Source organism: Tachypleus tridentatus, chromosome 13 (genome assembly GCF_004210375.1).
Source record: "Tachypleus tridentatus isolate NWPU-2018 chromosome 13, ASM421037v1, whole genome shotgun sequence".
NCBI lineage: Eukaryota > Metazoa > Arthropoda > Merostomata > Xiphosura > Limulidae > Tachypleus > Tachypleus tridentatus.
The window spans coordinates 3,695,605-3,720,076 of NC_134837.1; the positions used below are offsets into that span (position 1 = coordinate 3,695,605).

At 32.6% G+C, this 24,472-nt stretch overlaps 1 protein-coding gene across 1 annotated transcript in view; it reads left to right on the forward strand.

Annotated features, from left to right (window-relative positions):
* The window catches only part of LOC143240263 (protein O-mannosyl-transferase TMTC1-like), a 103,843-nt gene that overhangs the window by 19,312 nt on the left and 60,059 nt on the right, over nucleotides 1-24,472 (forward strand). Inside the window, exon 2 of the mRNA XM_076482427.1 lies at nucleotides 12,763-12,940. Coding sequence (XP_076338542.1) covers nucleotides 12,763-12,940 — 178 coding nt within the window. The remainder of the gene's footprint in view (nucleotides 1-12,762; nucleotides 12,941-24,472) is intronic.

Sequence of the window (24,472 nt, forward strand, 5' to 3'; positions counted from 1 at the left end):
ACCAAGTTACATATTTATAGCGTAAACATCGAACCTGTAGAGCCTGAAATAGTAAGTTTTTTTTTCCCCTTTTTTACAAACAGTAACATCTGCAATACGACCGTTTGTTGATATCTAAAGTCTGTTAACAAAGAGTAACATCTGCAATGCGACCGTTTGTTGATATCTAAAGTCTGTTAACAAAGAGTAACATCTGCAATACGACCGTTTGTTGATGTCTAAAGTCTGTTAACAAAGAGTAACATCTGCAATACGACCGTTTGTTGATGTCTAAAGTCTGTTAACAAAGAGTAACATCTGCAATACGACCGTTTGTTGATATCTAAAGTCTGTTAACAAAGAGTAACATCTGCAATACGACCGTTTGTTGATGTCTAAAGTCTGTTAACAAAGAGTAACATCTGCAATACGACCGTTTGTTGATGTCTAAAGTCTGTTAACAAAGAGTAACATCTGCAATACGACCGTTTGTTGATATCTAAAGTCTGTTAACAAAGAGTAACATCTGCAATACGACCGTTTGTTGATATCTAAAGTCTGTTAACAAAGAGTAACATCTGGAATACGACCGTTTGTTGATATCTAAAGTTTGTTAACAAAGAGTAACATCTGCAATACGACCGTTTGTTGATGTCTAAAGTCTGTTAACAAAGAGTAACATCTGCAATACGACCGTTTGTTGATATCTAAAGTCTGTTAACAACCGTTTGTTGATATCTAAGTAACATCTGCAATACGACCGTTTGTTGATGTCTAAGGTCTGTTAACAAAGAGTAACATCTACAATACGACCGTTTGTTGATGTCTAAAGTCTGTTAACAAGGAGTAACATCTGCAATACGACCGTTTGTTGATATCTAAATTCTGTTAACAAAGAGTAACATCTGCAATGCGACCGTTTGTTGATATCTAAAGTCTGTTAACAAAGAGTAACATCTGCAATACGACCGTTTGTTGATGTCTAAAGTCTGTTAACAAAGAGTAACATCTGGAATACGACCGTTTGTTGATATCTAAAGTTTGTTAACAAAGAGTAACATCTGCAATACGACCGTTTGTTGATGTTTAAGGTCTGTTAACAAAGAGTAACATCAGCAATACGACCGTTTGTTGATGTCTAAAGTCTGTTAACAAAGAGTAACATCTGCAATACGACCGTTTGTTGATGTCTAAAGTCTGTTAACAGAGATTAACATCTGGAATACGACCGTTTGTTGATGTCTAAAGTCTGTTAACAAGGAGTAACATCTGCAATACGACCGTTTGTTGATATCTAAATTCTGCTAACAAAGAGTAACATCTGCAATGCGACCGTTTGTTGATATCTAAAGTCTGTTAACAAAGAGTAACATCTGCAATACGACCGTTTGTTGACGTCTAAAGTCTGTTAACAAAGAGTAACGTCTGGAATACGACCGTTTGTTGATATCTAAAGTTTGTTAACAAAGAGTAACATCTGCAATACGACCGTTTGTTGATGTTTAAGGTCTGTTAACAAAGAGTAACATCTGCAATACGACCGTTTGTTGATGTCTAAAGTCTGTTAACAAAGAGTAACATCTGCAATACGACCGTTTGTTGATGTCTAAAGTCTGTTAACAGAGATTAACATCTGGAATACGACCGTTTGTTGATATCTAAAGTCTGTTAACAAAGAGTAACATCTGCAATGCGACCGTTTGTTGATATCTAAGGTCTGTTAACAAAGAGTAACATCTGCAATGTGACCGTTTGTTGATATCTAAAGTCTGTTAACAAAGAGTAACATCTGCAATACGACCGTTTGTTGATGTCTAAAGTCTGTTAACAAAGAGTAACATCTGGAATACGACCGTTTGTTGATATCTAAAGTTTGTTAACAAAGAGTAACATCTGCAATGCGACCGTTTGTTGATGTCTAAAGTCTGTTAACAAAGAGTAACATCTGCAATACGACCGTTTGTTGATGTCTAAAGTCTGTTAACAGAGAGTAACATCTGCAATACGACCGTTTGTTGATATCTAAAGTCTGTTAACAAAGAGTAACATCTGCAATACGACCGTTTGTTGATATCTAAAGTCTGTTAACAAAGAGTAACATCTGCAATACGACCGTTTGTTGATGTCTAAAGTCTGTTAACAAAGAGTAACATCTGCAATACGACCGTTTGTTGATGTCTAAAGTCTGTTAACAAAGAGTAACATCTGCAATACGACCGTTTGTTGATATCTAAAGTCTGTTAACAAAGAGTAACATCTGCAATACGACCGTTTGTTGATGTCTAAAGTCTGTTAACAAAGAGTAACATCTGCAATACGACCGTTTGTTGATGTCTAAAGTCTGTTAACAAAGAGTAACATCTGCAATACGACCGTTTGTTGATGTCTAAAGTCTGTTAACAAAGAGTGACATCTGCAATACGACCGTTTGTTGATATCTAAAGTCTGTTAACAAAGAGTAACATCTGCAATACGACCGTTTATTGATGTCTAAAGTCTGTTAATATTAGAATTCTAGCATGTGTTATCTGTAGTATCAACTAAAGAGTCGTTTATGGATAAGAGAGCTAAATATATGAAAATTAAAAAGAACAACTGTTGATCTGTTAGTAGACTTAGTGCCACCAACCATAAACTATGAACTTAAGGGTACTTAGACTGGAAAATTATTTCTTCTACACGTGATTTTTAAATTTGTGACGTAAAGCAAAAATGAAAAATAAATGAGCTAAATATTTGAAAAGTTAAATTTTAATCAAATATTTATATTTCCTGGAATTAAGATTTTAAAAAGTCTTATGTTATGAATTACCGTAAATCCATAAACATATTGACAAGTAAGTGTTTAAAGAACTAACAAATACATCCGTCCGCAATGTTCCCATGCGTTATTCTTAGACTACGTTAGGGGAGAAACAGATGGGGTCTGGTCGTTAGTGTTTTATTAGTCCAAGAGGTGGCGCAAAGCGATGTTCATTAACTTTCTTTTATCTCATCTGTTAGTACTAAAGCAGGGACGATTAGAGCAAATAGCCCTAATGTGTCTTGACGCAAATGTTTCGAACAAATCAACTTTTGATAGCAAGGATTTGTTTAGTAAATGAACACATTTCTAACTAGAGGGGCAGTCAAACTCTGCCACGCAACCTTGATTATATTTGTTTGTTTTTGGAATTCGCACAAAGCTACTTGAGGGCTATCTGTGCTAGCCGTCCCTAATTTAGAAGTATAAGACTAGAGGGAAGGCAACTAGTCATCACCACCCACCGCCAACTCTTGGGCTAGTCTTTTACCAACGAATAGTGGGATTGACCGTCACATGTAACGCCCCCACGGCTGAAAGGGCGAGCATGTTTGGCGCGAACCCGCGACCCTCAGATTACGAAGCGCACGCCTTAACGCGCTAGGCCATGCCAGGCCCTTGATCATATTTAAAAGAAGTGTAAATATGTCCATTTGTTCGTTGTTATGAACTGACGTGAACTAGTTTTGGTACGATAATGAGGAATGCACTATACATGTGTTCACCAAGTTTTGTCAAAATCTGATCAATTTGAACTGAGTTGTTGAACGAAAATAGAGTGAGAAATCGGTTCCCATGTTTACAGATTTATTTTTATTACGGTTACCTTGAACTTTCAAAATCTAATTATTTCAAAGTTGTGTCATAGTTAAAATGTATACAAGGTTTAGTCGAAATAAATTTAACCGTTTGATCTGGCATGGTTAGGTGGTTATGGCACTTGAATGAGGGTTGAGGGTCTTCGTCCCATCAAACAGATTCGCCCTTTCAACCGTGAGGACATTATAAAGTACAGTCAATCCTATTATTCTTTAGTAAAAGAGTATACAAATATTTGACGATAAATGGTGATGACTAGCTGCCTTCCCTCTAGTTTTACACTGCTAAATTAGGAACGGTTAGCGCAGATAGCCCTCGTGTAGTTTTGATCAAATTTCAAATAAAAAAAGTTATTTAGCCTTTTCGAGAAATCTTGCTGACAAAAATACCCAAACACTCAGGGATAAAAACATAATAATGGATTGCTAAAGCATATCTAAAAGCCACACATAACCTGATATAACCTCCTAGCCTAATGTAGGTCTGTGTAGTACCTGTCTCCGGTCTCCTCATGTTGTTTCCTTGATTATTACTTTATGTTTAAACGAGTACTACCCCATACTCCATTGATGCAGCGGTAAGTCTGAAGGCTTAGTATGCATAAAAATCGGGTTTTGATACCCGTTATGGGTACAGCACATATATCTCATTGGGTAGCTTTGTGATAAACTGCAGACAAATCCAGTATTGGTCACATCTGATGGTTAGAGAAATAGTGAATATGGTTTCATATCTGCTGCATAGAATTTTACGTTACTTGTGATGAATATACTGAGCTAAAGGTTTACTTTTCAAACATATCAAACTACAGATTGTATATTGTCATTGTTTTCGAAACTATGTATACAACTTAACAGATGCCTGTCGTGCAAGATTATATTTGACTCGATACACAGACATACAATATGTAAATAAACTGTACCACTCAGTGTAAGTACTTTTATAAGACCAGTATGACGTAGTCGTTGAAATGGGAAGTGGACTGTCGGGCAATAGAACGCAATGATGGTCGTTGGATAAAGCACGAATAGCTCTAAGAGCTAGATTAGTCACATACTTGTTTCTACTCAGATGTAAGCAGATAAAACACAAATATGAAGAAATGCAAAATGAATCGTTTATTTGTATCAATATTATGTAGGAGCGGTATTATATGTTGTTTGTTTTATTTCTGTAGGGCTTCAGTTGTAGACAATATATTTTGTTATATGAAATAATATGACCCATATCGAAGACAAACAAATTTAAAAGATTAAAGAAAACCTAATACGTTTGTAAAGAGAGATATGAAAAAGGTTTTAAATGGTTTTGTTTATTTAGAATCAGGCACAAAGCACACAATGGGCTATATGTGCTCTACCCACCATGGGCACCCCAACTCTATTTTTAGCGGTGTTAATCAACATACATATCACCTGACAACTGGGGGCACGTTTTAGTTGTCACGGTTTGTTTGTATTATGTATAACATACGTTGTAAGTGCTAAATATGTTCTAACATAAATATTTTTGGTTTCAGGAATTTTTGGAAAAATTTGTTATTTTAATATTTCACTTAATAGATAAAGTATGTCAGACTTGATACATAAAACCACATACAATGTACTTCAGTTAATAGCTAGTTGATGCGTTAACGTAGTGAGTCAGTATGAGCATCTCGTATCTTCTCCTAAATCATCAGTTGCACCAACTTCTAAATGGTACCAAACAAATTATCGTTAGAAAACCAAGGTAACTTTGGAAACATTTTATCAGCTTCCCCTAAAGTGGACTAAAAATTTGGCAATTATTTACCTTAAATATTGTAAATAAGTAGACTTACAAGTTCCCGTTCGTAATATGGTAAAAAAATAAAATTTATATTATAATAACAATAGTCCTTAAACTGAAAAGTACACCCTAGCAGTTCAACATTAAATTTGTATTGTAGTAAGAAACCAGCAGTTCAACATTAAATTTGTATTGTAGTAAGAAACCAGTAGTTCAACATTAAATTTGTATTGTAGTAAGAAACCAGTAGTTCAACATTATATTTGTATTGTAGTAAGAAACCAGTAGTTCAACATTAAATTTGTATTGTAGTAAGAAACCAGTAGTTCAACATTATATTTTTATTGTAGTAAGAAACCAGTAGTTCGACATTATATTTGTATTGTAGTAAGAAACCAGTAGTTCAACATTAAATTTGTATTGTAGTAAGAAACCAGTAGTTCAACATTATATTTGTATTGTAGTAAGAAACCAGTAGTTCAACATTATATTTGTATTGTAGTAAGAAACCAGTAGTTCAACATTATATTTGTATTGTAGTAAGAAACCAGTAGTTCAACATTATATTTGTAATGTAGTAAGAAACCAGCACTTCAACATTATATTTGTATTGTAGTAGGAAACCAGTAGTTCAACATTATATTTGTAATGTAGTAAGAAACCAGCACTTCAACATTATATTTGTAATGTAGTAGGAAACCAGTAGTTCAACATTATATTTGTATTGTAGTAGGAAACCAGCAGTTCAACATTATATTTGTATTGTAGTAAGAAACCAGCAGTTCAACATTATATTTGTATTGTAGTAAGAAACCAGCAGTTCAACATTATATTTGTATTGTAGTAAGAAACCAGTAGTTCAACATTAATTTTGTATTACAGTGGGAAACTAGAAGTTCAACATTTTTTATTTGAACACTAAGTTTAAATAATAGCTGGTAATGTAGTACTTCAACATTAAATTTTTATTACAGTGAAGAAATAGTAGTTCAACATTAAATTTATATTATAGTGGTAAATTAGTTGTTCAACATTAAATTTATATTATAGTGGTAAATTAGTTGCTCAACATTAAATTTATATTATAGTGGTAAATTAGTTGTTCAACATTAAATTTATATTATAGTGGTAAATTAGTTGTTCAACATTAAATTTATATTATAGTGGTAAATTAGTTGTTCAACATTAAATTTATATTATAGTGGTAAATTAGTTGTTCAACATTAAATTTATATTATAGTGGTAAATTAGTAGTTCAACATTAAATTTATATTATAGTGGTAAATTAGTTGTTCAACATTAAATTTATATTATAGTGGTAAATTAGTTGTTCAACATTAAATTTATATTATAGTGGTAAATTTGTTGTTCAACATTAAATTTATATTATAGTGGTAAATTAGTTGTTCAACATTAAATTTATATTATAGTGGTAAATTAGTAGTTCAACATTAAATTTATATTATAGTGGTAAATTAGTTGTTCAACATTAAATTTATATTATAGTGGTAAATTAGTTGTTCAACATTAAATTTCTATTATAGTGGTAAATTTGTTGTTCAACATTAAATTTATATTATAGTGGTAAATTAGTTGTTCAACATTAAATTTATATTATAGTGGTAAATTAGTTGTTCAACATTAAATTTATATTATAGTGGTAAATTAGTTGTTCAACATTAAATTTATATTATAGTGGTAAATTAGTTGTTCAACATTAAATTTATATTATAGTGGTAAATTAGTTGTTCAACATTAAATTTATATTATAGTGGTAAATTAGTTGTTCAACATTAAATTTATATTATAGTGGTAAATTAGTAGTTCAACATTAAATTTATATTATAGTGGTAAATTAGTTGTTCAACATTAAATTTATATTATAGTGGTGAATTAGTTGTTCAACATTAAATTTCTATTATAGTGGTAAATTTGTTGTTCAACATTAAATTTATATTATAGTGGTAAATTTGTTGTTCAACATTAAATTTATATTATAGTGGTAAATTAGTTGTTCAACATTAAATTTATATTATAGTGGTAAATTAGTTGTTCAACATTAAATTCATATTATAGTGGTAAATTTGTTGTTCAACATTAAATTTATATTACAGTGGTAAATTTGTTGTTCAACATTAAATTTATATTATAATGGTAAATTAGTTGTTCAACATTAAATTTATATTATAGTGGTAAATTAGTTGTTCAACATTAAATTTATATTATAGTGGTAAATTAGTTGTTCAACATTAAATTCATATTATAGTGGTAAATTAGTTGTTCAACATTAAATTTCTATTATAGTGGTAAATTTGTTGTTCAACATTAAATTTCTATTATAGTGGTAAATTTGTTGTTCAACATTAAATTTATATTATATTAGTAAATTAGTAGTTCAACATTAAATTTATATTATAGTGGTAAATTAGTAGTTCAACATTAAATTTATATTATAGTGGTAAATTAGTAGTTCAACATTAAATTTATATTATAGTGGTAAATTTGTTGTTCAACATTAAATTTCTATTATAGTGGTAAATTTGTTGTTCAACATTAAATTTATATTATATTAGTAAATTAGTAGTTCAACATTAAATTTATATTATAGTGGTAAATTAGTAGTTCAACATTAAATTTATATTATAGTGGTAAATTAGTAGTTCAACATTAAATTTTTATTATTTTGGTAAACTACTAGTGTAACATTAAATTTGTTAAAGTAAGAAACTAGTAGTTCAACACTATATTTATATTATATAGGTTTTCAAGCTCTTTATTGGAAAACTTGAAATGGTGTATTCGTTATTCTAGTTTGACGTAGGTTACGTTTTTGGTAACTTTTGTGCCTTTCAGATATCTTGGAAGTGAATAGATCACGTGTAGTCATGAATTTAATTAAGTAAAAATATACGTGTATTATTAAAAAGGAAATGTTTATTTAAAAATATTAATAACTTAATGAAGAAAAATTTTGTAAATAGATCAAATATATTTTATGTGTGTGTATTGTTCTTATAGCAAAGCTACTGCGGGCTGTCTGCTCTGTCCACCGAAGGGTTTGGTTTATTTTGAATTTCGCGCAAAGCTTCACGAGGGCTATCTGCCTTAGACTACTTTATTTTGTAATGTAATATTAGAGAGAAGGCAGTTTGTCAACACCACCCACAGCCAACTCTTGGGCTACTTTTTTACCAACGAATATTGGGATTGACCATCACTTTATAACATCTCCACGGCTGAAAGAACGAACAAGTTTGGTGTGACAGGATTCGAACATATTTTTAACATAAATCTTTGTAAACAGAAAGACAACTACAAATGTTTCTCTAATTTATCAACAGTTTTAAAAGACACTGAGGATGAAGCGACATATTTGTTTACTTGTCTATTATTTTATTGTCTTAGGGGGTAAGTCTTCAGATTTACACAGCTAAAATCAAAGGTTCAATTCCTTTTGGTGTATACAGCAGTTAGTCCGATGTAGTTTTTGTATAGGAGAACACACGCTATCCTTTAACCTTTGAGACTGCTATTCTAAAAATAGGAAAATGGGTGTGTGTATATTGTGTAGATTCAATCGAGGAAATTTACCCTTGAATTTTTTTGTAATCAAGTGATAATCGTAGCATTTCCGTGAGCACGTGCCAGGTTAAAAGTATAGAAACAATAGAAAGGTTATTGTAACGACTGTAATTTAATCTAATTGTACGGCTTACCAGAAGGCTCAATTTTGTCATCAGGCTTAGCGAGAGAATTTAAAACTAACAAAATAAGTTTTAACTCAAGACCATGTTTCGTGTTGTTTTTGGACGGGACTTCACATGCAACGAGGGTAATCGGATTATGTGGTCGATATGTTCCACTCTTTTACGTTTTTAAACCAGTTATATTCTATTTTCACAATTTTCGTTTATTTGTTTCTCTTCTCTACGTTATGTATTATGTTACTTTTTGGATCAGAAAAGTTTACATTGAAAAGAAGAGGTATTAGAATGAACAATTTAGCTAGTCCCTAAAAGCGGTATAAACTCTTCCCGAATTTATAAAGCATTAAATCAGCTTACGAAACATTTTACCAAATTAATTCAAATCAGAGCTTTGAGGTAAATTTTAATCTAAATGTTAAAGTTAGATAACAGTCAATCTATGAATTAGCGAGATTATTTTCCAGCTGTGTAGTTTCTAAAGGTGCTGCTAGGATTTGAAACTTTGGTCTCAAACATATTTTTAACAATCTTCTGCATTAGGCTATGCTGTATAAATATTTTTCTTGGGAGACGGGAGGATAAATAATAACAATAATTTATTTATCAGTAATTACATTCGACTACATTAATCTGTTATAATAACTTATTTATAACTAACTACATTCAACTACGTTGATAATTATTTGTTATAATAACTTATTTATCAGTAACTACATTCGACTACGTTAATAATTATCTGTTATAATAATTTATTTATAACTAACTACATTCGACTACGTTAATAATTATCTGTTATAATAATTTATTTATAGCTAACTACATTCGACTACGTTAATAATTATTTGTTATAATAATTTATTTATAACTAACTACATTCGACTACGTTAATAATTATTTGTTATAATAATTTATTTATCAGTAACTACATTCGACTACTTCAATAATTATCTGTTATAATAATTTATTTATAACTAACTACATTCAACTACTTTGATAATTATATGTTATAATCATTTATTTATTAGTAACTACAATCGACAACTTCTCCTAACATTCGATGAAAATACATTTTTATTTGGTTATGGTTTTATCCAGAGCATTGACTCTCTTTCAATCGGTTCTGGGCCCAGCATGGCCAAGGCGTGCGACTCGTAATCTGAGGGTCGCGGGTTCGCATCCCCGTCACGCCAAACATGCTCGCCCTTTCAGCCGTGGGTGCGTTATAATGTGACGGTCAATCCAACAATTCGTTGGTAAAAGAGTAGCCCAAGAATTGGCGGTGGGTGGTGATGACTAGCTGCTTTCACTCTAGTATTACACTGCTAAATCAGGGACGGCTAGCACAGATAGCCCTTGAGTAGCTTTGTGCGAAATTAAAAAAAACAACAACAAAAAAACCATCGGTTCTGGAGGTCTGTAGTCGACAGTCCAAGTATCATGATATCGTCTCTAATTTTGAACCACCAACCTTAAGGTTCTAACTGGTCAGCAAATAACTACTGCTGTTTTTTTTAAGTTCTTTACTTATTTATTGTTATTATCACCTATAATTGTCTACATGAAGTTCCTAATATAAATAAGACAGGATTTTTCTTATAATATATTTGTTTGTTTGTACTTAAGCGTAAAGATGAACAATGGGCTATTTATGCTGTGCCCACCACTAGTATCAAAATGTGATTTTTAGTGCTATTAGTTCAGATTTACTACTCAGCTAATGCGGGTAACACTATAACAAAAGGGCAAACAAATGTAAGTTCAGCCTAACATCAATAATTTGGTGTATAATTGCACAAACTAGGCTTAGTACTCCAAGTCAATTATTTTATTCTAAAATAGATCGATATTATGAGAATTTAAACCAATATTAACATTTTTAACTTAAGAACTAGTATTGATCCAAAAAGTCTTAGTTGAAGATATATCAAGCATTGAAATGAATCCTCTGAGAACATTCTGACCAGAAATATTAAATACATTCTTCAGCAAATCTTCATCATGTAATATTTACACAACATTTTTAACCGTGGAATTTCTACAATCTCTGATTGTTGAAGAGAAAGATAAAAAGACGTGAATGCGATTAGATGAAACGTAATAAGCAATCATGAATCCCAAGAATGAATAATAAATTAGGAGAGACAAGAGAGCAAGGCTGAGTTAAGATAAGAGAGCAGGTGATACAAGAACACTGAAGACAGACGAAGATGTGGTAGTTTCTTATCGATTCGACAATGTACTGGATGTGTCTAAATAGGAAATGACATCTTTAATGTAGCAATGTTTAACGAATCGCGTGTGTACTAAAAACAAACAAATAGTTCGTATTTATCTATCTAATTAATATTATTGGTTTTACGCCAATAATATTTTCAACTAAAGACAAAATTGTAAAAATAAAATTTACCGAAATCTGTCACGCTTTTAAAATGTAATGCCCACGTTGTCGTACATTCATGAGGCCTACTTTGTCGTGTATTTATTAGACGTACTTTTTCCTACATTTATTAGATTTATTATTATTAGCTTTATTTATGAAAACCGGAGTTTATTGTGAGACATTTCTCTAAATCTAAATAAAATCATGACCTATATCACCAGAATGTAATTTTATTAGGTCAATATTTTGCTATTACAGCTAATAAAGTTACATTTGGGAGATAGAGGTCGTGATTTCATTTATTAGGCTTACCTTGTCGTACAATAATTTTGCAATCTTAGCACATATAGCAAAAAAAACAAAAATAGGTGTGTTTTCTATCGCGCTTGAGGCAAGTGGCCAATATTTTATAAGTAACGAATAGATTAAATATAAATTCATGTATAAAAACAATCGTTTCTGTCTTTTAAAACACATCTTTTAGTGTCAGTTATCAGTATAGCAGAATCTAAATGTCATGTTACTTGGTTAATATTATTAAAGCGACCTTCCTCCTGTGCTTTCCAACTAGTTCGGTAAATAGTTATATAACTACTTTGTTTTTCATAACAACAGTTTCAGATTTTGAGATCCTAAGTATATCAGATTATTTTTATAACCATGAGTGTCGTTTAATAAAAACCCAATACGATCGTTATTAGACGAACTTATTACACGAGCTTGTGTAATAAGATAATTTTGATTAGACATTTACACCTTAAATTAATAAGTTACTCACTTGGACAATGTTATCAGAATGATATTTTGTTCCTTACGCCGTAATTTAAGCAAGATAGTATCAAACCAAGATATTTTATTCGAATTAGGCTTAACACGTTATAGTGTTTTGCATAATATTTCGTTGCAGGTACTCTCTAGGTTTCATTTTCGAGTCAATATTCTTGTTCCTAGCTTTTTCTCTTGTTAAATATGGAAAGCTCAGGTTTCTTCTAGATTGCTTCACCTCACGTTTCTTGAGTTAATACTAGTGTAGCAGCAAAATTTCAGATATACTTTTAAGTGCTACAGTTCAGATACTTAATGCAAGGCGTCTTAAGCTGTGATTAGTGATAGATGAAAGACAAATCTGAAATATCGAATTTAAAAAAAAATCTGACTTGAAATCCACTGTGGGCTAATTGAAAGGAATGTCATACAACACATCTAGTTAAACACGATTTAAAGCATATTAATTAGGTGTAATTAATCGTTGAAATGTTTTCAATATTTAAATTACAGTTGTAATTAAGTTTCAATTTTAACAGGTGGAACATGAGCCTTGGAGGATTTGCAGTGGAAGGATACCATCTGGTGAACGTGACTCTGCACGCACTGGTGGTTTGCCTTCTCACGTACACGTGCAGGATCGTTCTACGGTGGAACATCGAAAATTCAACGGTGGTTGGACTCTTGTTTGCTGTTCATCCTGTCCATACTGAAGCGGTAAGAGTCTTCAACCATTCAGTAACTGGAGTAATTATGGTATAACGTTGTTAGTATCATTATTATGTGCATTCGAACTTTTAATCTATAGACCTTGTGGCTAACTTAAGAAATGTTAGTAAAAACAACACCTAGAATTAATTACTATCGCATGTGTACATATTACAGATCCAGGTACTATCTTAACCAGGGGCGTAGATCCTGGGGGGATGGAGGGTATATATCCCCCTTCATTTTAGGTGGGAGGTATGGTGCATACAATCTCCCCCCCCCCTAGAGTTTGGTCTGTTGACTTGTCTTATTGCATCACTGGCCTACAAATTGTGTTTGTTCTTGTGATTTTCGTGTTCTTACCAATCGAATTTCATAATTAGGCCTAGATGTAGGCTTTCTCAGTAGCCGAAATATACATCTTTAATATAGGCGTGCTTCTAAGCTTTTCGATCTAAGCGATAGTTCGTAAGTATCAGTCAGTAGGCCTAAGTATACATGCAAGTATCGTGGCAACAACATTACTCTGTGACTGCATGTTTACAGCTTTCAGGTTCACGTAATCAGAGATTACCAATTTGCAAATTGAACAGTCCACATAAGTGGTTGCAAAAATCATCCCCCCCATCGGGTGTAAAAAAATCTACGCCCCTCATCTTAACATATTTCTATATTTACATGTTCAAGTTTTTCTCTGTCTTCGAATTTGTTTAAACACCTTGTGACATGATGACATGTTCCACAGTGGTTCAGCAGTACCACCTTGCTGACATGAACACACGTCCAGTGGTTTTCCAGTGACACCTTTATAACACGTCTAGTAGTTCAGCACTGTGTCCCAAGACTTACGACGATAAATTCAAATGGCTATACTCATGATGGATACAGCACAAATATTTATACTCGTGATGGACACAGTACAAGTATTCATACTAAGGTTGGACACAGTACAAGTATTCATACTAAGGTTGGATGCAGTACAAGTATTCATACTAAGGTTGGATGCAGTACAAATATTTATGTTACTGATGGACACAGCACAAATATACTCATGATGGATACGGTAAAGTATTTATACTCATAATGAACACAGTACAAATATTTATACTCATAATGAACATAGTACAAATATTTATTCTAATGATGGACACAGTACAAATATTTATTCTAATGATGGACACAGTACAAGTATTTATTCTAATGATGGACACAGTACAAGTATTTATTCTAATGATGGACACAGTACAAGTATTTATTCTAATGATGGACACAGTACAAGTATTTATTCTAATGATAGACACAGTACAAGTATTTATTCTAATGATGGACACAGTACAAGTATTTATTCTAATGATGGACACAGTACAAATATTTACTCATTATGGACACTGTACAAATATTCTGTTATGTAGTTTTGTGTTTCATAAGAAACGATATGAACGTGAACACACCCTTATGTAATTACTTTACATTTATGAATTCGCCCAGCTGTTAAAATAGGAGATATGTCATTCGAATTGACATCCATTTAAAGTATAACTTTACAGTTTAGGTAGAAAAATCACCTATGTAGATGCAATTTAATGATGGCCTGGTCTTTATGTCCCCAATTAGATTTATAATGGTGCACTGAGGAGATTTGGTTGTGATATATAAAACGACATATGATCCCACTCTTGACAACCCATGTTGCTTTCTTACATCACAACATGTCTTTTATGCTTGGGCTAACAGAATGGTTTCGTGATAAAATAAATCAAACTTAGTCTGATGGTATTTTATGGCAATAATAAGTTCTTTATGCATAAAACTTACGATACATGTTTTTATGTTACAATTGATATATTACATATATGTTAATAAGTCAAATGTCAGTTACAGCCTGATTGTATTTAGATTATCAGTGATATAACCTTTATACATATGACTTATATACATTATGTGTTACAAACCATGGCTTAGCAAATATATTTCATATGTTATAAAACCACAAAATAGAGAGTTTGCAAGTGACCGTTACCTGACACGTGTCACAGGAACCAGAGTATAAATGGGTCCGAGATTGTAGGGGGCGTTGCAGTTGAATGTTAGGTTATTAATTGGTTTTGGTAGAAAAGTGTTCCTTTATATTGGTTTTAGTTGTTGTATGGGTAGGGCTTCTTTGGTTTAGCGTGTGTTTATATTTGTTTCCCTACTCAGTAGAAATAGAAGAAATGACATTTATTTCATCCAACAGTGCAGTAAGGAAAAACTAATCCCTAATTGTGTGAAGTTAAAACTATTGAAGAACTTTAACCAGTGTCCAAACATTATCCATGATTTACAGAAAAAATCTACGAAAAGCCATGTTAAACTTGAAATATGAAGAACAAAATGGCCTACAGAACCGCCACGACATCTATATTGAAGAAACAAGCGGAAAAGTGGAAACCAGATTCAAATAACAAAAAACACCTTCACTCTTTTTTGAACACTGCAAATCAAATAAACACAACATAACTATAGAAAACACCTAGATACTAAGTGGGGAAACAAATACAAACAAACGCAAAATCAAAGAAGCCCCACTCATACAGCAACTAAAACCAAAATTAAACCAATATAAAGAAACATCTTTATACCTATACTAATTACTAACCTGACATCTAACTGCTACGCCCCTGCAATCCCGTACCCGTTCATATTCTCGTTCCTAATACATGTGTCCGGCAACGCTCACTTGCAAACTCCTTTCTTAACTTGAGGACGACCTAGGAAGGTCGAAACGTTGTTCTCTCCTTATCAATAAAAGTGTTAATACCCATATCAGCCGTTCTGAGATACATATTATATACTTTAATTTAGAACACATCAGAAATTTCTGTCAAACATGGACAGCCTAAAACAAATACGTCGTTGTGTATCTTTGCGCTCAACAATAACCAACGAACAGCCAACATTTTTCGTTAGTAATTTATAAGATCTTGGACGTTTGCTTGATAGTTTGTTTGGTTTGAATTTCGCGCAAAGGTATACGAAGACTATGTGTGCTAGCCGTCCCTAATTTAGCAGTGTAAGGCTACAGAGAAAGCAGTTAGTCATCACCACCCACCGCCAACTCTTGGGCGACTCTTTCACCAACGAATAATTGACCGTCACATTAACACGCTCCCACGGCTGAAAGGGCAAGCATGTTTGATTCGAACCCGCGACCCTCAGATTACGAGTCGAGTGCATTAACCACCTGGCCATTCCGGGCCTGCTGAAGAGTGTCTGAAAGTATACATACACTGCTGGCTAAAATGTAAAGGCCAATGAACATAAAGAAAAAAATATGAATTTTGGGTTGATAGACTGAACGACTTATTTGAGCAGAGCTTCGAAAGATGAAAATAAGAATAGGGAAAATAAAAAAAAAAACTTTTAGCATTTAATATAGAAAATCTGAACACTATGAAATTAGCCTAAATATTAGCTGGTCAAAAGTTTAAGACCATACCAAAAATAACTCCTAAACATGGTAGGAAATGGCCAACAAGAGGTCTCTGTAGTCAGTTGTACGGGCGTCATTGCTAATAACTTGAAACGTTAGCTTTGGCAGTCGACATAAGCGTTTGCAAAAGTCTGGCTGGAATGTTATTCCAAGTGGTGAAGATGGTTTCACGAAGATCATGCACTGTTTAAAATGGACGTCCATTTCTATAGACTTCCCATGTCATCCAGCCCCAAACATTTTCAATGGGTTTCAGTTCGGGCGAACACACTTGATGGTCCAAAAGAATCACGCTATTCGCCATGAAAAAGTCCCTTGTCCTGCGGGCATCGTAGATTTCAGCGTTGTCCTGCTGAAAGATCCAGTCATTTTCACACAAGCGAGGTCCTTCAGCCAATAAGGATGCTCTCTCCAACATGCCAATGTACCCAGCTGCTGTTTGACACCCCTGTATAACCTGATTATCCATTGTTCCACGGAAGGAGAAAGCACCCCAGATCATGATGGAACCTCCTCCACTGTATCGTGTAGAAAATGTCTCTGATGGGATGTCTTTATCGTGCCAGTAACGTTGGAAGCCATCTGGACCATCTAGGTTACATTTTTCTAATCAGAGAACAAAACCTTCTTCCACTTTTCTACGTCTCATGTTTGATGCTTCTCAGCAAAGTGTAACCGAGCTGTTTCGTGGTGTGGAAGGAGGCGTGGCCTTTGAAGACGTTTACGATTTTTAAAGCCTTTCTCTCGTAGATGCCGTCTTATTGTTCTTGAGCTGCATTTTGCATCCGTAAGGACCTTAATCTGGTTCGACTATCAGCTGGTGTCTTGCCGGACAACCCGTTGAATCCTCTTGCTCAACGCCGGCGAAATGTTCTTGGGCCATCCACTTGAAATTCTCGTTCCTTATCCATCACGGTCTTTTAAGAAATTTGTAACACCAGTTTTACTGCCCCCAATCTCACCAGCGATAGTTGAGAGAGACCTTGCTTTTGCAACTCGACAATTCTGCCACGTTCAAACTCTGTCAACTTTTTATCCTTTGCCATGTTTTACTCAATGTAACACAGGAGTTGTCAGTGGAAGATATTTACAACGCTAATGCTTGAACAAAAATGACTAAATTTCGTTAAGTGTTCTCCGATTAATGCTTCGTTTCAGTGTGGTCTTAAACCTTTGACCAGCTAGTATTTAGACTAATTTCACAGTGTTCACATTTTCCCCATTAAATGCTGAAAAAAAGATTTTTATTTTTATTTTCCCTTTTCTTATTTTCATCTTTCGAAGCTCTACTCAAATAAGTGGTTTAGTATAACAACGCAAAATTCATATTTTTATTTATATTCTTTGGCCTTAAGATTTTGGCCAGCAGTGTATTTTATGAATTTTGGCAGCAGTGTATTTTATGAATTTTGGCCAGCAGTGTATGTTATGAATTTTGACAGCAGTGTATTTTATGAATTTTGACAGCAGTGTATTTTATGAATTTTGGCCAGCAGTGTATGTTATGAATTTTGGCAGCAGTGTATTTTATGAATTTTGGCAGCAGTGTAGTTTATGCATTTTGGCCAGCAGTGTATTTATCAGTCCATTTTTGATAACACATTTTAACGGCATAGGTTAATAACGGAACCATTGGTTCGAATCTGGTTTATTTGGTTTATTTTTCTTGCTGACGTTTGGAAAATGACGTGAATTTTTGAAAACAGAACAAAAAACAAAAACGGTTTCGTTGTTGACACTAATGGAGAAAAAAATCGTACATTTCAGACACATGCCCTAAAGTAAAAGAAACACCCCTATAATATATAGTGAGATCTCCCAGTGAAACATATGTTGTTTAACTTTTTCTGTTCTAAAGGTTTTTAAAAAGTAATTCCATCGAATACACGTTTCGTATTTTACTACAAATAGCAGGACCTTTCTATCTTCATATGTTTACCATGTGATTGTACCCACTGTAAACCTCGGATCGATTTCGTATTTGTTCCATTAGGTTTATGTTTGTAATAAAACCTGTTAAAAATAGTTGTATTTATATTTGTGCTAAACTATTTTTTATTAACATTGTTAACTTTATGATATCGATCAAAGTGCAAACAAATAAACGTTGTAGAAGCAGCCAGACATGTGTTTTATGATATTTTATACGATACAAGAAATTAGGTTAAATTTGTTTGTTGATTTTAGAGTGAAACTACATTAGGTTATCTGGTGTGTACAGTGAGGGAATGTGTGCCCTGGATTTTCGTTAAGATAAATAAATATTCATATTATAGTTTCTCAAGTAACATAATAAAGTCTAGTCTATCATTATTTTATTTATAGCAGTTTATAAAACATTATTATTTTACTTAGCTTGTGTGGTATGTTTGAAATTGGTACGAACGTAGGATACACTTGATAGATTAGTCAAATTTTAATGTACTTAGCCTTATAAACGGAATAAACTCGCATTATCCATATATACACTGCATTTAAAACAATAAATAAATGTATGGTAATCCCGGAACAATTAAGATTTATTATTCAATAAAGATTAGCACTAGCTGTTGTTTATGTTTGATTAACGGTAGAAGGTTTTATGTTAAAGCTTGCATTGTTTCAGTGTTACTTCCAGGTTATTTTGTAGTTCCAACATTTATGTAGCTGATGCGTGTCTTGAGCTTTCAGGAGTACTTGTAGTGGTGTTTGGATTAACACTTGGCAAGTTGCGTACCACGTGACTAGAAATGATTATATACATACCAAGTCCCGTGTCACGTGACTTCAAGCGTAGCTTGTAGAGATAGCTTAAAATTTCCATAGTAAGAAATTATGAGAATTTATGTCCTTAACGTGTCCTCAACGATAAAGTACGGTCAACGTTATTTATAGTATATTACCGAAGGTAATTCTGTAACTGATTTCCGCCATTTAAAGTGACAAACGAATGACACTTTGACAATAAATCAGGTTCTGTTCACATCTAATTAGAAAAGTCAAACTGTTCTGTCATAAATTACAGATTCCTCAATCGATAAATCATCAAATGTTCGCTAGAGGCGAGTTGATAGCAGAATTGAGATGGTTCCAAACATCGTTTCAACTCAATTTGCCTCTGAGTGAACCAGCTACCCCTCACAGACGATCGCAAGAAGTACCTGATCAATATTCGAAAGATACCTGATCAATATTTATAAATGCTAAACTAGAAAATTGGCTGGAAGGCAAGAAAAGTCGACCGTCTTTCCCTTCGTTATGGTATACACGTTTGTAAAGATATGGGCTACTCTTTATTAGATGTTGCCCACACGATATTGTTGGACTTTTAATTTTGTAAATGTGTATTTAAAAATGTAATAAGTAGAGTTTTATTTAATTTGTAGAAATACAGAAATACAAAATGCCGCTAAATCGACTATTCGAAAATAATAAAACAGTAAGGTTCAGGTTATAAACAACAAATAAGAAGGTCACAATAATCAGATATTTATTGCAACACATGTTCAAACGATTCCTACTGTACCGTGCGGACAAGGAATCGTGGCAAGCCTTATTCTATTTAACGAAGAAGACTCATTGACGTGGATACAAGGTTACACACAGTAAACCACTGTAGAAATGTATAAGAGGACGAAACAGGTAAATTGATATTATAGATATCTCACAACATGAGGTAAAAGTTAATTGAACACAGCAACACGGAATTGGTAAAAATGATATCCTTTAACATCTGTTATACTTTAAGGTTTAACAGTCCAAGACCAATAGATGGCATAACTACAGTCCCGAAGAAAGAGCAACAGTTGGTATGACTCTAGTTCTAAGGAATGACCAATAACTGTAATTAATATACTTTTAAAAATTGACCAATATTTGGCATGATTCTAGATTTCAAGGATGACCAATATTTGAAACGTCTAAATAATAACCCACATTTGGCATCTTTAAGGGTGACCAAAGTTGGCGACATTCTTATTACGAATGATTGGCTGGTGAAATTCGAGAGTGTGTAAAGATAACAATGTAACCAGGAGCTAATTAACCATCAGTCAAGGTAATAACACATATTCTCATCACAACATATAACACTCATAGGACTGTTCACTAGAGGAAGAAATCCCAAGTATCTCACAAACAGAGCACTTTGGTCGTTGGCTGTAGATAGGATTTATTGCTACCTTGAATATTAGAACTTTAACAAACACCGATCACCACTATCTGTGATAGGAACATCGTTCACTGGTGACTGATGTTATTACAAGAAGCTGTTAAAGTGTCAATAAAATTAAACAATGAGCTTGCTGGTAAACTTCTTCTTCACTTGGGGAGTCGTTGACCCTATGGAACTGTATACACATTCATTGTTTCCTACTCGTAACGCCAGGAGGTATGATAGAGAAAATTGTGTGAGAGTTTGCTTATAAGACATTTATTTTTATTATTTCCGAACGTGCTACAACCTATAACTAATCAACTCAATTAAAGTATGAAACCTATACAATTCGTATAAAACCTACTCAACTGGTGTTTAACCTGCACAAATGGAATAAAACTTGCAAAACTGGTGTAAAACCTACACAACTGAGACAAAACTTACACAACTGGTACAAACCCTACACAATCGGTATGAAATCTACAGAACTGCAGTAAAACCTACACAGCTGATGTAAAACTTATACAACTGCTGTAAAACCTGCGCAATTGGTGTAAAACTTGCACAGCTGGTGGAAAATCTAAACAACTGATATACAACCTACACAACACAACCTGTATAAAACTTGCACAACTGGTATAAAACCTACATAACTGGTGCAAAACATGCACAACTGGTTTATACTCTACACAGCTGGTATGAACTTACACAACTGTTGTAAAACCTGCACAACTGATATAAAACTTATACAACTGCTGTAAAACCTGCATAACTGGTATAAAACTTGCACAGCTGGTGTAAAACCTGCACAACTGGTATGAAAAACATTATGATGTGCTATGTAGAAATATTGAATATCGGTACGTTGCTGTCTTTTGGTAACAAATACAGCGAAATAAACTTGTATCAGCAATCATCTGGCATAAGTTTATATCCACGTCTGTGCCTCACGACACCTTCACACGTAGCTGCAACACAGATGTTTGTTCATAGCTTACAGATATTACATCAAAACGGGTTTCGTTATCTATCGTTTTCATTTTTGTATTTAAATAATCCCTAAGAAGATGTAAAGAGACGCATTATTAATATTGATGATCCAGGATAGTTTTCACTTTTATCAGAGATATGTACAGTAATACCTTTAGACTTGCAGCTGTTGTACAACCTCGATTCAACAACCTATTTCAACTTTTCACTTGTTCGTGAAATGAGATTTATTTGGTCAATAGATAGATCGGTCACAGGTTTAATTATATCAGGTTGTTCATGTTGACGAGACTTGGTTCGTTGAACATCATGTTTACTGAAGGTCTCTGTATAATAAGTAGCTTTACAGTCGTATTCGGGTGTATAATCATCTCCCTAATACACCCCTGTGCAAATTAATTGAAACAAATGGTCATTTTATAATATTTTCAGCATGGCGGCTGGTGTAGGTTCGCTGGACCCGCTGATTTCCTTTAATAGTCATTTCTTCACACAGACGGCGTCATTAGCTGTGTTTTGCAGTATGGCTGATCTATTTTTGGGATATATGACGAAATTTGGCGGAATATTACCTGGCTTAGCCAGGTGGTTAGAGCGTCTGATTCGTAATCTGAGGATTGCAAATTCGAATCCCCAGAAAACCATACTTTTCGTTCTTTCAGCCATGCGACGCTATTAAATACGGTCAATCCCACTATTCGTTTGTTAAAGAGTAGCTTAAGAGTTGACGGTGGGTGGTGGTGACTAGCTGTTTCCCTGTAGTCTTATCACTGCAAAATTAAAGATGGTTAGCGCAGATAGCTCTCGTGTTGCTTAATGCGAAACTAAAAAACAAACAAACAAACTTTTCAAAAGCGACTAGAATAAATGGCTCACGCGACCATCTTTGTTGTTTTAAAATACGATTTGTGACTTTTTAACAAATCCATACAAACATAACCGTTTAAAACACGGAATGACAATTCTATTTAACTTTATGTTCTCTGTGTCCTTCATTTTATTTAATATTTATGTTCTCGGTGTCATGAATTCTATTTAATTTTTTATGTTCTCTGTGTCCCAAATTCTATTTAATATTTGTTTTCTTTGTTCTTAATTTTATATAATATTTATGTTCTCTGTGTTCCCAATTCTCTTTAATATTTATGTTTTCTGTGTCCTAAATTCTATTTAACATTTGTGTTCTCCATGTCTATAATTCTATTAACATTTGTGTTCTCTGTGTCCTAAATTTTATTGTTTATTTTCTCTGTGTCCTTAATTCTGTTTAATATTTATGTTCTCTGTGTTCCTAATTCTCTTTAGGGTATTTGTGTTCTCTATGTCCTTAATTTACATTAGGATATTTGTGTTCTCTATGTCCTTAATTTACAATAGGATATTTGTGTTCTGAATGTCCCTAATTTACTTTAGGATATTTGTGTTCTCTACGTTCCTTAGTTACTTTAGTATATTTGTGTTCTCTATGTCCGTCTCTGTAAAATACATCTTTATTTTCATTCTGTGTTACCACCATACAAATTTTTTACTGACATTTGGGTTATTACAAAATCTCTCTGTATAAACTACCGTTTTTATCTATGCTGTGGAACTAGAGGTATCCAAACCCAGTTTCTAGTAGTACACGATTTGAAACTTCCACTGAGCTCCTAGGAAGATCTATTTCACAGAGAATAATCATTTAATGTCTTTAGTAATGATGTTGATGTCAACTAATGTCTTAAACTCAACAACTGTGTTTATTTTAATTATTGTATTAAACTCATCAACTGTGTTTATTTTAATTATTGTATTAAACTCATCAACTGTGTTTATTTTAATTATTGTATTAAACTCATCAACAGTGTTTATTTTAATTATTGTATTAAACTCAACTCAACAACTGTGTTTATTTTAATTATTGTATTAAACTCATGAACTGTGTTTATTTTAATTATTGTATTAAACTCATTAACAGTGTTTATTTTAATTATTGTATTAAACTCAACTCAACAACTGTGTTTATTTTAATTATTGTATTAAACTCAACAACTGTGTTTATTTTAATTATTGTATTAAACTCATGAACTGTGTTTATTTTAATTATTGTATTAAACTCATTAACAGTGTTTATTTTAATTATTGTATTAAACTCAACTCAACAACTGTGTTTATTTTAATTATTGTATTAAACTCAACAACTGTGTTTATTTTAATTATTGTATTAATCTCATCAACTGTGTTTATTTTAATTATTGTATTAAACTCAACAACTGTGTTTATTTTAATTATTGTATTAAACTCAACAACTGTGTTTATTTTAATTATTGTATTAAACTCATCAACTGTGTTTGTTTTAATTATTGTATTAAACTCAACAACTGTGTTTATTTTAATTATTTTTTTAAACTCAACAACTGTGTTTATTTTAATTATTGTATTAAACTCATCAACTGTGTTTATTTTAATTATTGTATTAAACTCATCAACTGTGTTTATTTTAATTATTGTATTAAACTCATCAACAGTGTTGATATTAATTATTGTATTAAACTCATCAACTGTGTTTATCTTAATTATTGTATTAAACTCATCAACTGTGTTTATTTTAATTATTGTATTAAACTCATCAACTGTGTTTATTTTAATTATTGTATTAAACTCATCAACTGTGTTTATTTTAATTATTGTATTAAACTCATCAACTGTGTTTATTTTAATTATTGTATTAAACTCATCAACAGTGTTGATATGAATTTGAATTGTTGTATTGTTAAATTCGATTCCCCATGATAAACACTTCGTATCACGTAAAAGAAACAAACAAAGTCTGCTGGTAATTAATTCACAAATATCACATTTAAGAAAAATAAAATGAAAATGTCGCCGTAGGAAGTTTCGCGCTTATTTTTATTTTTGTAGCTGATAAAAACACTGTCACAAAGGGTTAACTTTTTAATTGACA